The 15,043-nt window shown below is 45.0% G+C and overlaps 1 protein-coding gene across 1 annotated transcript in view; it reads left to right on the forward strand.

Moving 5' to 3' along the window:
- EPS8L1 (EPS8 signaling adaptor L1) overlaps positions 1–15,043 on the forward strand; it is an 892,485-nt gene that overhangs the window by 359,221 nt on the left and 518,221 nt on the right. The window contains exon 4 of the mRNA XM_082273475.1: positions 10,341–10,502. Coding sequence (XP_082129601.1) covers positions 10,341–10,502 — 162 coding nt within the window. The remainder of the gene's footprint in view (positions 1–10,340; positions 10,503–15,043) is intronic.

Consider the following 15,043-nt stretch of genomic DNA (forward strand, 5'->3'; position numbering starts at 1 on the left):
TTGGGCCCTTACTGAAGTCCACTAGAGGGCACCAGCACATCTTGGTAATAATGGATTATGCCACCCGTTACCCAGAAGCGATTCCTCTCCGAAATACCTCTGCTAAAACCATAGCCAAGTAGTTATTTCAAGTTTTCAGCCGGACGGGTCTGCCTAAGGAAATCCTAACTGACCAGGGCACCCCGTTTATGTCTAGGGTGACAAGAGAACTTTGTAAACTCCTGAAAGTGACCCAGTTACGTACCTCAGTATATCACCCTCAAACAGATGGGTTAGTGGAGGGGTTTAATAAAACTTTAAAACAAATGTTGAGGAAGGTGGTGGATAAAGACGGAAAGAATTGGGATTATCTGCTCCCTTATCTGATGTTTGCCATAAGAGAGGTTCCCCAATTATCCACAGGGTTCTCTCCGTTTGAGTTGTTGTATGGGAGGCACCCCTGGGGCCTACTGGACATTGCCAGGGAAACATGGGAGAGTGAGAGTTCCCCTCATCGAAGTGTGATTGAGCATATGGCACAAATGCAAGATAGAATTGCCCAAGTGATGCCGATTGTGAAGGTACATTTAGCCCAAGCCCAGTTGGCTCAACAAAGGATTTACAATCGTGGGGCCCAGGTCCGTTCTTTTGCACCTGGTGATAGGGTGTTGGTGTTGGTCCCCACGGTCGAAAGTAAATTCCTAGCCAAATGGCAGGGTCCCTATGAAGTGTTGGAGAAAATAGGGGTGGTGAATTATAAAATTAGCCAACCGGGAAGATGAAAACCTGAGCAGCTCTATCACGTGAACTTGTTAAAACCATGGAAGGATAGAGAGTCCTTGGTCGCTGAGACTACCTGAGTTTCTGCTCCATTTAACCTGGCTGTCCCTGAAGTTGGGATAGCAGAGACTCTGTCCAAAATTCAGAAAAAGGAGGTTAAAAAATTTGTGCTCCATAATAGGGAGAAGTTTTCAGACCTGTCAGGTTGGGTCTCTGGAGTTAAACATGACATCATCACCACACCAGGGGATAAGGTCAAGTTAAAGCCTTATAGAATTCCAGAAGCCCGGCGAGAGGCCATTCGCCAGGAAATAAAAAAAATGCTTGAGTTGGGGGTGATAGAAGAATCAAATAGTGATTGGTCCAGTCCCATTGTCTTAGTGCCCAAACCAGATGGAAGTTGGCGGTTTTGTAATGATTTTCGCCGCCTGAATAAAATCACTAAGTTTGACACCTATCCTATGCCCCGCATAGATGAACTAATTGATCGCCTAGGCACTGCCCGATACATGACCACGTTAGACCTTACCAAGGGTTATTGGCAAATTCCTCTCTTGGGGTCGGCCAGGGAAAAAACAGCATTTGTAACTCCAGATGGATCTTTCCAATATCGGAGGATGCCTTTTGGGTTACAGAATGCTCCTGTCACATTCCAACACACCATGGATAAGACCCTTCGGCCTCATCAAGCCTATGCTGCTGCATACCTCGATGACGTGGTCATTCACAGTGAGGATTGGGACTCACACTTACCAAAAGTTCAGGCTGTGTTGGATTCAATCTGGAAGGCTGGATTTACAGCCAATCAAAAAAAAATGTACCATTGGGCTAGAAGAGGCGAAGTATCTGGGGTATACCATTGGTAGAGGTATAATCAAGCCCCAAATAAACAAAGTTGAGGCTATTAAGGATTGGCCACGTCCCACCAACAAGAAACCGGTTCGTGCATTTTTGGGGATTGCAGGTTATTATCGCCGTTTTATTCCCCATTTTGCCTCACAGGCTGCTTCCCTGACCAATTTGACCAAAGGGAAGGAGTCTGTCATGATCAAATGGACTCCTGAGGCAGAAACAGCTTTTCAGGCTTTAAAACAGGTCTTATGTAGTCAGCCAATTTTAAAGTCGCCTGATTTTTCACGAGACTTTGTGGTCCAGACAGATGCATCAAATGTGGGTTTAGGAGCTGTACTGTCCCAGATTATCAATGAGGAAGTACACCCTGTTATGTACCTCAACCGAAAGTTGAAGGCCCATGAGGAGAATTATGCCACCATTGAGAAAGAGTGTTTGGCGGTGAAATGGGCTTTGGATTCTCTCCGGTACTACCTCCTGGGTAGACAGTTTGAACTGGTGACGGATCATGCCCCATTGAAGTGGATGGCACAGAACAAGGAGACCAATAGGAGAATAAATAGGTGGTTCCTAGCCCTTCAGGAATTTAGTTTTGTGGTAACGCATCGCCCCGGTGTTCAAATGGGGAATGCAGATGGTTTGTCCCCAAGCACATGCGTGCCTGGCAACCTGTGTCCCAACCCTAGGGTTGAAACAAGAGGGGGGGGGGTATGTGACAGGAAGTCAGGTAAATCTATGGGTGTTGTCACAGACGGGAGATACATTTCTGCTTGGTTTAGACAATTCACCAATTACTATCAGGTGTCAGCTGCAGAGGTAGGCAGGAAGGTGTACGGAAGTTGAGAAAACTTTCAGCTGTTCAGAATGAGGCAATCAAGGCCTCTATAATTTGTCCAAAGGGAGTCTATTGATTGCTGTCTCCTGAGGCTGTGTAAGCTTGGGAGAGCAGTCAGATGAGAGACTTTCTTAAGGTGAGGTGTTGAACTTTTTCTGTGTAAAGAAAACACAAATGGACATTTGAGTGTCTGCTGTAGGATCAGCAGTGTCTGCCCAACAGTAGGTTGGGAAGACTCCTTAGGTAGGTTCCTGTGTGTGAGAAGGTAGACGCCCACAGCGGCCAGGATTTATTTTGTGTTTTATTTTGATTTTTGATGTTTTTGCTGCATGCACTTGTTTGACGAAATTGGAAGAATAAACCATAAACTGTTGTTTTCAATCACTCCTCGGCTATCTCCCTGTGTGACGAACCCCCCCCCAAAAGGGGTTATCCACACCTTCTACCGAGCTAATCCCTCACATAATATATATATATATATATATATATATATATATATATATATATATATATATATATATATATATATAATATATATACATATACATACATACACACACATATATATATATATATATATATATATATATATATATATAATGTAAATGTTATGTGTTTTGTGCAACGTTTGAATTTCCCTCCCAGTTCCGCTCCCATGCAGCATTGCTGCTGCAGGGAACGGAACCAGGAAGTCATCATACCGACGGAGAAGTGTCGGGGATCGCCAGGAGAAGGTAAGGGACAGCGCTGCATGCTCTGCACATCTACCCTGAGCGTGACTCGGGGATACCAATCCTAGCATAAAAAATCCACCCCGAGTCACGCTCGGGGATACCGCTAAGGGGGTTAAAGAATGGATGCCGACTGGCTCTTTTCAACCAGAAGAACAGGTATTAGTCCCTGAGAGGGTGGATTATCTGTACAGGCTAATTACCATTAGTCTTCTGGTCAGTGCAATGTTGTGGAGGATTTGCACCTGTGGAGGAATGGATTGGCTATGCACTTGGTTTTCTTTTTGCACTGATGGTTGATAGCTAGGAGTATTACCACTAGAACATTTTGATGCCCTATTTGAACACTATTCATTTATTAATTTTTCTTTGTAATTGAATATGGTACACTTTTATAGCATTTTGATGCATATGGTTTTACCAGGAGTATATCATTTGTTTTTTAGAGCTGCACTTTTTTCATTTTTTGATTCATAGTTTTTAAATGATGATTTTATTAAGGGAAAAAAGCTGTCCAAACCTACTTAGCCCTATGTGAAAAAGTAATTGCACCCTAAACCTAATAACTACTTGTGCTACTCTTGGTGCAAACAACTGCAATCAAGTGTTTGTGATAACTGGCAATGAGTCTTTCACATCGCTGTGGAGGAATTTTGGCCCACTTTAATTCAGCCACATTGGAGGGTTGTCGAGCATGAACATCCTGTTTAAGATCATGCCACAGCATCTTAATCGGATTTAAGACTTTGACTAGGCCACTCCAAAACCTTAATTTAGTTTTTTTATTACCTCTTGGATGAGTCTTTGTTGTAGTCTTGGAGTAGTTTTGGTAGGTCGACCAGAGAGCTTCTATTTAAGTCATTTCTTGATTCAACAGGTCTGGCAGTAATCAGGCCTGGGTGTGGCTAGTGAAATTTAAGCCCCGTACACACGATCAGATTATCGAACGATCTGTCGTCCGTTTTTTGTGGCATGCTAGTCTGATGTGGAACGTGAAGAGGTTATTTTCATACGAATTTTCCCGTACGACAGAATTCTACTTCAGAAGTGATGTCATGTGTTGGATTGCTTTGTATGTGTTCTTTCGTCTCTGAGCATGCCTAGTCTTGCTCTTAAGATTTTTTTTCCGTCGAAATCTGTACTAATGAGACAAAAATCGGACGTTGTATTACAGATGACAAAAATTTTATAGCCTGCACATCAGGATTTTGTCAGCCGAAAAGTCGGAGTTGGCTGTCGAAAGCACCATACTAACAATCCGAAAATCGGCAGATCAATCGTCGGACAAATTTTCCCTACAGATTTTCTTATCGTGTGTACGGGCCTTTACTCAGCTTTCCATAAAAATGTGGTTTATCACAGTTCATTCCTGATTTAGCAAAGGGGGAGGGGGGGGAGGGAGCAATTAACTTTTCACATAGCAGCTTTTTTCCCTTAATAAATGAAATCATAATTTAAAAACTGCATTTTGTATTTACTGGGGTTATCTTTGTGTAATATTAAAATTTGTTTGATGATCTGAATCATTTAAGTGTGATAGATATGCAAAAAAACATGAAGGAAGAGGGTAAATACTTTTCTCTGTCGCTCATTGACAGACGTAGTCCTCGTTGATTAATAACAACTCGGGTTATACTGCCCTCTACAGGAGTAGGACTAGACAGGAAAGAAAACGTTCTGGCCACACCCTAGGGGCAGTCCCAGAGGGTATATCCTCTCACTTACTGCTACAGCAAATCAGTTTTTTTCTGTCTAGTTAGGAGTAAGGACCTAGATTCCTTGCTAGGATCTTCGGTCCTGGCAAGATTTTTTTTTAGAAATACTTTTTTAGACAGCTTTTTTTCTCCAGTGTTCCTGTGAGATCTTCAAGCAAGTACGCTGAAACTGGGCGACGGGCTGGATGTTGAGATCCAGTGGTCACCCCAGTTCAGCCTACGAGCGCGTGCAGGCCATAGCTCTGCGCTGGGTCGGCCGCGACATAGTCCCACTGGACGGGGACTGACCCTGTGAGTTAAACGTCTCGCCTGGACGCCAATGACCAACAGAGTCACGGCGTCCGTATTGGTCGACAGCCCCCCCACCCCGGTGGAGAGGGGTTCTATCAGGAGTTGGCGCCCGCCTGGTTCCGGTATGGTGAGTAGAATGTTCCCCCTCTCCCCCTGTCGGGTTGTTGGTGGACGCGGGCCCCTCTCTGGGATGGTCGGACACTTGGTTTTCTGGGTCTCCCCTCTATCCTATAACAGGTCACAGATCCCCCAATTTGAGTGTGATTTTTGTGAATAGAAACCAGGAGGCTTGGTTTGGGAGCTGACTATCTAAAGTCAGTATATGACTGTAAGGGTGACTGAAGTCAGTGGCAGACTACTAAAAGGCATTACTATTGAGGTATAGAGGTATCCTACCTGTCTAGTGTGTACACAGGCCGATGCCTATGCCTGAGTTACTGCAGCCACAGATCGCCATCCCTCCAGAAAGCCGGTCACTTCCAGGCTGAGGCACTTCCGCAGGCCGCACAGGCCGAATGCACACATCCCGCAGGCCGCTTGCAAGCCGCCGCTATCCTACACAGGCCGCCGCCATTTTCCTGCAGATCGCACGAGGCCGCCATATTGGCGTAGCCTCGTGTCTCCAACATGGGGGCGGCCATGTTTGAGGTGACCAAACACCTCGTGGAGTAATTGGGAGGCGCCGGAAGGCGTGTAAAGGGGCGGAGCCGCCTCCTTGGCCCAGGGAAAGCAAGCCAAAGACTTCCTGTCTGTAACAGACAGTGCTGGAAGCAGGTTGATAAGAAACTTCTGTGCATCAGGTGAGCCTTGGGGTCTCTCTCTCTCTTTCTGAGGGGTCCAAGCAGGTAGACTGAGGGGCGCTACTGCGCTGGGGGACTAAGTTTAAAAAAAAAAAAAATGTTTTTTTCTTGCAATTAATTTTTTGGTGTTTGCTGGCAAGTGTCTTGTTACATTAACCCTGCCACTCATGTATCCCCACCTGATCCCCTCGGGGTGGCCGCAGGACCCTCCAGTACCCCACTTGTGATGAGGCATTATCAGCAGTTTTGGAGTCTTTGGTATCCCGGGTGGAGGTAGCCTGTCAGGGACGGGGTCAAGAAAAGCGACCCCCGCCTACCCCTATGTCATTTGATACTTCAGATACGGATTCTGAGCTGGTCATTGCCAGGAAACCTTGAATCTTGAGGTTACACCGGCAGAGGTAGCTGAGACTCATATTCCTTTTTTGGTACTAGCAAACCTACCAAAATGGTGAAGGGTTTCCCTTGCCCAAATGGGGTCTTCCATAAACGAGCCCCTGCTATTTCCAAACGCATTGATAGGCGCTATAATTTTGAGGAATCCCTCATTACAAAGATGGACGGTACCACCAATAGTGGACTCACCGATTTCCAGACTAAATAAAGCCACTGTTATCTCATTGGATTGACAGAATAGGCCCCACCCATCTCTAGGGTGGGGTGACGTCTTCACCGGTTTTCGGATCCAGGGCTGTCCAGAATCCCGGATAAAGGGGTTCGCAAGGTCATATGGTCGGGATACAAGATCGAGTTTCGATCACTTCCACCGGTGCGATTCTTCCCTTCCAATATTCGACATCCCCGGGTCGCTTAAAAAGCTTTGCGGGGAACAGCTTGATGCAACAAGCAGTGGTAGTTCTCATTCCTTGGAAGAGTTCTAGTTGAACCATAGGCGTGCGCACAGGGTGTGCCGGGTGTGCCCGGACACACCCTAATCACCTAGGGCACATTAGCATTATCGCTCTGTTTGCCAGTGAGGAGATGGGAAAGATCTCCCTCGGACCTGCTCTGCCATAAGAGAAGTGCCACACACTTCTATTTCACTTTGCCAGCAGGGAGAGTAATGTATCGGGGCCATGTACATGTAGGCAAACACATGCATGTGTATTTAAACTTTGGGGTGCACACCCTAATGCAATAGGCTGCGCACACCTATAAATCGAACCTGTTCACAATGCCCAGGAAAAAGGGCTAGGTGCGTCCAATTCTGGTCTTGGAAGAGATGGAGTCCATCCATACAGTGGTGGCCTCCCTGCATCAGGGGGATTTCCTGGCGTCCATAGACATTTAGGATGCCTATCTTCATATCCCCATTTTTGCAGGACATCAGCGTTTTCCTTGCTTTTCCCAAAGATCATCTCTGGTTCCCACCAGGAGACTGAACTATCTGGGCCTAATTTTGGATACATCCTTGGCAAGAGTGTTTCTCCATGCGGAGAAACTCCAGAAGATTCAGTCAATGATTCGGATGTTGCTGTCCGTCAACTGGCTGGGATTGATGGTCACCTCCTTAGAGGCAGTACCGTTTGCCCAGTCTCATACCCAAATTCTCCAAAGAGGAGATTCTTCTCATATGAAATCGGAATCCCGATTCCCTGGACAATCGGATCCGATTGAGCGTGCAGACCAGGGAGGCTCTGGTCTGGTGGCTTCGGTCTCCGATGCTCAGCCAGGGGAAGTCATTTCTTCTGATAAATTCCAGGTTACCGATAAAGGTGTTGGAACTGAGAGCGATCAGACTTTGTCTGATTTACTGGACCGAGCAGCTCCAGGGCAGTCTGGTTCGGATCCAATCGGACTATGCCACGGTTATGACTTATGTCAATCACCAAGGGGCACCAAGAGTGCCCTGGTGGCCATAGAAGTGGCCAACATTCTTTATTGGGGGAACAGTTGTTCCAGTTCTCTCCGCGATATTTATCACGGGGGTGGACAGGCAGATTATTTCAGCCGTCAGATTCTGGATCAAGAGGAATAGTCTCTTCATCCAGAGGTACTTCACCAGCTGTCCCTTCATTGGGGCACCCCGGATATGGATCTGTTGGCAAGTTGGCTCAACAGGGCTCGCGCCCGCGATCCTCTAGCGGACGCAGCAGACGCGCTGAGCGCCCCATAGGGGAAGTATCAGCTACTGAATGTCTTCCCCCCTCTCAAGTTACTGCTGAGATTTCTCCGCAGGATAGAGGTGGAGGGAACTCCAGTTATCCTGGTAATTCCGGGCTGGCCTCGTCAAGCCATGTACGCCGACTTGGGCAGGCTAGTCGCAGACGCTCCTTGGAGACTTCTTCTCAGGGAGGATCTGCGGTCTCAAGGACCGATCTTCCATCGTGCTTTACAGTCGCTGGTTTTAACGGCCTGGCCATTGAGACCCAGGTTCTGAAGGACAAGGGGTTGTCAGCTTCAGTTATTCCTACTCTAATTAAAGCAAGGAAAGCGACTTCTAGCAAATTCTATTATCGCACATGGAACACTTATATTGCGTGGTGTGAATCGTTGGGCTTTCTCCCACGTACCTATTTGGTGACCCGAATTTTGGCTTTTCTGCAAAAGGGGGTTGAGCAGAAACTATCCTTGAGCACTATCAAGGGACAGGTTTTCAGCGTTGGCAATCTTCTTTCAGAAGCCGCTGGCTACTCATTCCTTGGTGCGGAATTTCATCCAGGGGGTGCGGCACTTAGCTCCGCCAGTGCGCGCGCCCTTACCGCCCTGGGATCTAAATTTGGTTTTGTCGGTTCTGCAGAAACCTCCCTTTTAAAAGATCAGAGAGATTCCCTTGCTTACATTGTCCCAGAAGGTGGCCTTCTTGGTGGCTATCACTTCTGCACGCAGGGTGTCAGAACTGGCTGCATTATCATGCCATTCCCCATACCTAGTGGTTCATAGGGATAAGGTAGTTCTTCATCCGAAGCCATCCTTTCTTCCTAGGGTGGTTTCAGATTTTCATCTGAATGAAGATATTGTGCTACCTTCCTTGTGTCCTAAGCCCAATCATCCTCAGGAATGTGCGTTGCATTCCTTGGATGTAGTTCGGGCAATCAGGGTATACCTGAAGACTACGGAATCGTTCCGTAAAACGGATTCACTTTTTGGGATCACGGATGGCCCCAGAAAGGGGTTGCCTGCGTCTGCCGTGACTATCTCCAAATGGATTAGACAGACGGTGGTACAGGCTTATTCTATGTAAGGGTCGGAATCCTCTGTTCCCTGTTAAGGCGCACTCTATTCGGGCGCTCAGTACTTCCTGGGCCTACCGCCATCAGGCGTCAGGGGTCCAGGTTTTCAAGGCGATTACTTGATCGTCGGTTCATACCTTTACAAAATTTTATAAAGTTGATGTGATGGCATCGTCGGATGCCTCATTTGGCTGCAAGGTTTTGCAGGCCGCAATTTGAGGAGACCGTTGGTCTACCTCGAGGGTTTGTTGGGTTTTTTCACTTAGGTCTCATCTTTTTGCTCGATGAGTCCTTGATGCTTCTGGTTGGCTCCGGTTGGGCCTTCTGGATTTTGATTTCTGTTATCCCACCCCTCATTTGTGGCACTGCTTTGGGACGTCCCGAGTTGTTATTAATCAACGAGGACTACGTCTGTCAATGAGCGACAGAGAAAAATGGATTTTTGTAAAATCTTACCGTAAAATCCTTTTCTCTTAAGCTCATTGACAGACGTAGTACCCGCCCCTCTGTTTTTGAGTTGGGTTGGGTTAAATTCTCTAAACACTGCTTTGTGACATAACTGATTTGCTGTAGCAGGAAGTGAGAGGATATACCCTCTGGGACTGCCCCTAGGGTGTGGCCAGAACGTTTTCTTTCCTGTCTAGTCCTACTCCTGTAGAGGGCAGTATAACCCGAGTTGTTATTAATCAACGAGGACTACGTCTGTCAATGAGCTTAAGAGAAAAGGATTTTACGGTAAGATTTTACAAAAATCAATTTTTTCATAGCACTGTATGTGTATATACAGTTGGGCTCATAAGTTTACATACCCTGGCTGAATGTATGATTTCTTGCCCATTTTTCAGAGAATATGAATAATAAAACAAACTTTTCTTTCACTCATGACTTCTTTTGTACTTTGTATTCTCTACTTACAATGTTGAAACTGTTTGTTATGCAACTTATAACTAATAAAAAATATTATTAAGAAAAAAAAAATGGCCTGGGCCGAAAGGGGATGAAAGTGTCTGGTATTGAGGTAGTTCGAGACTACGAAAATTAACAATTGTGAATTTGAATGCATTTCCTTTCAGTATGAATAGGCATTGTCTTTTTCTATGGGGGAGGGGGGGGGGACCACACTTAAGTTATTGTCATTGGTAATAAAATAAATATAGATATTTTATGGAATATCTTTTTTTCAGCATTTGGTGACATTCACAATTGATGAGGATGATGATGTGCATACAGTAGAGGATGCCATTCGTAAACTAACAGCGATGGATGCTAAAAGTAAAGTCTGGATCCAAGAAATGGTGTTACAAGTAAACAGCTCCACAGTTAAACTCCTGGATATTGAATCCAAGGTGAGTTCCTCAGGAATGTTGAGCAGTTTTTCTGAAAAAAATATATATAAAGCATAATAGTTTGATTTGACATTGCTCACATACAGGTGCATCTCATAAAATTAAAATATCATCACAAAGTACATTTATTTCAGTAATTAAAATCAAAAAGTGAAACTCATATAATTTATATGGATGCATTTCACACAGAGTGATATATTTTAAGCATTTCGTTCTTTTAATTTTGAGGATTATGGCTAGTGAAAACCTAAAATATGGTATCTCCGAAAATTTGAATATTACATAAGACCAAAAAAAATAAAAAAATAACGATCAAAGTTTAAAGTTTTTTTTTTTCTTCTCTCCTCTTTCTCTCTCTCTCTCTCCTCTCTTCATACTAGGTTTGCTTCCCCTCACACCCCCCCCCCCCCCCAAACGGCACCATCTACGACTATCCTCTGAAATACGCACACCTCTGTAATCCTTTAGTTCATCTCTTTACACTACCCCTTTTCTCTATATTTTGCATGATAGCGTACATTGACAACCCTCAGCCGCTAGGCAATCGGATGGTTGGCCCAACCCTTGTTGAGGAGGTATCTCCCCGGGTTTGGTCACAGCAAGATCCCCTCGGGGGTGCCTGGACCCTGTGAGGACTAACAAGATGATCTAGGTAACTGTTTGCCCACTTTCACCCACACTGGGCTCAATTTATACTCTCTTCTTACAGTTAAATGTATCAATATCACACCTTTGTCTCTTTCGAACTCATTATGTTGTTATTATGCCTTTATCTCAATACTGTTAACCATATGGCCTCTGTGCATTGCTTTTTGTCATGTACACTTTATTTGTTGAAATTCTAATAAAACCTTTTGAAAGAAAATTGAAAAAAAGAAATGCTTGAAATATATCACTCTGTGTGTAACACATCTATAAAATATATGAGGTTCACTTTTTAAATTGAATTACTGAAATAAATTTACTTGTTGATGATATTCAAATTTCTTGAGATGCTCCTGTAGATGGTGGTGTTGTCAAACACTGTTCTGCCTCTCCAGTCTAAGCATTGAAAGTGTGATCTCTGTAACTTAGTTATGATGAGATAGCAATAACCCAATTCAAGTTCTATAAGCTTGGCAATTTCCACAGCTAACACAGCTGCACAAAGTTCAAGCCTTGGTACAGTATGTGCAGGTTTTGGTGTGAGCTTGGCCTTGCCCATGATAAATCCTACACCCACTTCACCACTGGGATCCCTGGCTCGAAGATGAGCCACAGCAGCGGTGGCTTCATTGGATGCATCGGAGAAGACATGGATCTTTCTTCTGGTGGCATTCCTTAAGGATGCAGGGGTGTAAGAGTGTGGTATCTGGAGTTGTTCTAATGGTTTTAGATACTGTTTCCAGGATTCCCACCTTTGCTGTTTTTCCTTGGGTAAAGGGGTATCCCTGCCTGAGCTTTCAGAAGTAAGTTGTCTCAGCAGTATCTAACCCTGAATGGTGAGAGGTGCTATAAAACCCAACGGATCATAAATGCTGTTCACTGTAGACAAAACTCCTCGCTTTGTGAATGACTTCACAGGCTGATGCTTGAAATGTAAATGTATCTTGCTTAACATTCCAAAGAAGTCAGAGACTGCGTTGTGTAACGGAAGTTCAGATCCTAGTTGAAATCTATTCACACTGACAGCATAGTCATCAGAAGGAAAGGCTCTCATGACCTTGTCACTGTTGGAGATGATTTTGTGAAGTCTGAGGTTTGCAGTAGCAAGCATGTTCTGGGTTCTTTGTATACTACGTGTCCACTCTATATATATAATCCTTATACTCAAAATGTAATTAATGAAAAAAAAAAATCATGTGCACAGTGTTACTATTAAACACATTTTCCCCAAAGGATACGTGAGAAAAAACAAAAATATTTACAAGCATGTGCCCAGTGAAAATTCTGTGCACAAAACTAAAATTCAGCACAAGAAAACATTACATGTCCAAAATATGAATAGCAAGCATGTATCCAGTGAAACAATCCATGCACAGTGCTCTTCTTTTAAATAATTGGTGCCAATCCGTGACTTCTCATACAATCTGTTGTGTTCCACACCCCAAATGTGAATACACTTACCAGACGATGTGGACCCCCTAGTGTTACTGCATGTGGGTCTATAATGCTTAAAACTGGTAAGTGTTGGCACTTCTTGAAATACCCCAATGATTATTTTATAAGGCTGGTGGAAGCCTGTCGTGCAGAGAAGGCTTACCGTTGCCGGTGGGCGGAGCTTGGATGTAAACCCCTGAGGTGAGTAGCACAGGCTAGCCTGAGGTGCGGAGTCTAAGCATCCACCGGTCTTCACCAGAGCCTCTGATGGTGAGGATGGATTTGGCTGCAGGTGGATACCAGGTCGCGAACCCTAGGTTCGCCCCACCAGAGGGTAACTGATCAAGGTCCAAAGATGGATGAGAAGACAAGGAGGATCCAGAAGAGTAGTCAAAACGAGCCGGGGTCAGGACAGGCAGCAAACAAGCGAGGTCAGGGACTAGTCAAAGGTCAATAGGAATCAAACAGGAATCAACAGGATGCCGGTTCAGGAACACAGAAGAGCTGAAGACAAAACAGCAAAGTGCAAATGCACCATCTGTCTTTAAATAGGCCTTCTTTGGTGCCAAAACATCCAGGTCAATGCGTGCGCAATAGCGAAGGCACATGCGCATTGGCTAATGCGTATTAGCCAGGAGCTAATTCGCGCATGCGCATTAGCCATTTAGCGGTTTCTAACATTGCCCCCCCCCCTTAACCTTCCTAGCGGTATTCCCGAGTGTGGCTTGGGGTAAAATTTCAGTGCCAAAAGGTACCGCTAGGAAGATCGCTGGATCCTGGTAGAGGGGTTACTTACATTGTCACCGGGATCCAGCAATGTATCCCTGCGGTGTGCGGCGGCAGATCTTCCTCCCAATGCTCTGTGTGCCCCGGCTTAAGTCTCCTGTAGAGAGGGCTTTGCGGTTTGCCCGGCGGTCGTATCGCGGCAAATTTTGCTTGTTCGCTACCCGCCAAATTTGCAAACACATGGCGTCGTTCCCGGCGGCCATATTAGTTTAAATTGGTGAGAACTTTGACCCATGGCACAGCCGTCAGGTGGAACGGGACAGCCAATTGAAACATTCCAGCACATGGACAGTCCCCCTACCCTATAAATAGACCGGCCATTTCACATTCCGCTTTCTGCCAGTGTAGGGAGAGGTCTGCTGTGCTCATGAGGGAGAGTTTGCTAGACACAAATAGCGCTGTGAAGATCCACAAAAGTCCTTTTCAGGGCTGGTATTTCGGTATAGGTCTACTAGTATCTTTTTAGACTAGGGAGAGGTATCCAGTCGTTGCTTTATGGGCAGTTAGAGATCGGCTGCAGTCACACAAATCGCTCTGTTAATGTCCACAAAAGTCCTTTTCAGGGCTGGTATTTCGGTATAGGTCCAGTCTCTCTTCAGTGTAGGGACAGGTATCCAGTCTGTGCTACAAGCAAAAAGAAACAAAAAAGGGGCGCACTGACCTAGCGCATTATCCTCAATAATATGGCTTTATTTGAACAACATAAAAATGGCTACTCACAAACAGAAGTAGTAAATAATCATATCATATCAGGGGCTCTGAGGAACAGGCTAAGCCTCGAAACGCGTCAGCCTTCATCTTAACAGGACTATATACTAATGCATGGACTATTCCTGACACTGGAGCGATTGAGCCTGATATGATTATTTACTACTTCTGTTTTGTGAGTAGCCATTTTTATGTTTTACAAATAAAGCCATATTATTGAGGATAATGCGCTAGGTCGGTGCGCCCCTTTTTTGTTTCTTATTGCTTGTAGTACTGTTGGACTACCCCAGTCCTTTTGGGGCAGCAAGACTCTAGCCATCTGAGACGCCATATGTGAGTCCTGTGGGAAGTGTGGTCGGGGAGCTTGGATTCTAAGCGCAGTAGAGAGAGGTGGTATCACCATATTTTTTTTGATCCAGTCTGTGCTGTAGGGGCAGTTAGAGATCGTCATCTGCAGTGACACAAATCGCTCTTTTAATGTCCACAAAAGTCATTTAAAGTGCTGCAATGTCGGTATAGGGTCTATTACAGTCTCTTCAGTATAGGGGCAGGTATCCAGTCTGTGCTGTAGGGGCAGTTAGAGATCGTCAGCAGTGACTCAAACCGCTCTGTTAATGTCCACAAAAGTCATTTAAAGGGCTGCAAATTTTTTTGGTATTGCTGTGCAGTGCACTAAAAAGGGGGGTGAGGGAGGGGGGTAATCCACAGTATAATATACATTGTAGAAAGCATATAAAGTGGATTAGTAGTATTATTGTGACAGGTGTGGTGGTGAGACTGAGCGTTTCTGCAGCAATACTACACACAGTGACAAAAGCACTTATGTATTATAACTTGTGTGATAGACCAATTGCCCCCCCCCCCAATACCACATACTGAAGTGGGGTGTTATCTGAGTATACTTTTACATGTTTATTTGTATCCTGCAACAATATTGCCTCTTTTGCTGAGTGAAGTCTGGTACACAC

Source organism: Pelophylax lessonae, assembly GCF_965119305.1.
Source record: "Pelophylax lessonae genome assembly, chromosome: 12".
NCBI classification, from domain to species: Eukaryota; Metazoa; Chordata; class Amphibia; order Anura; family Ranidae; genus Pelophylax; species Pelophylax lessonae.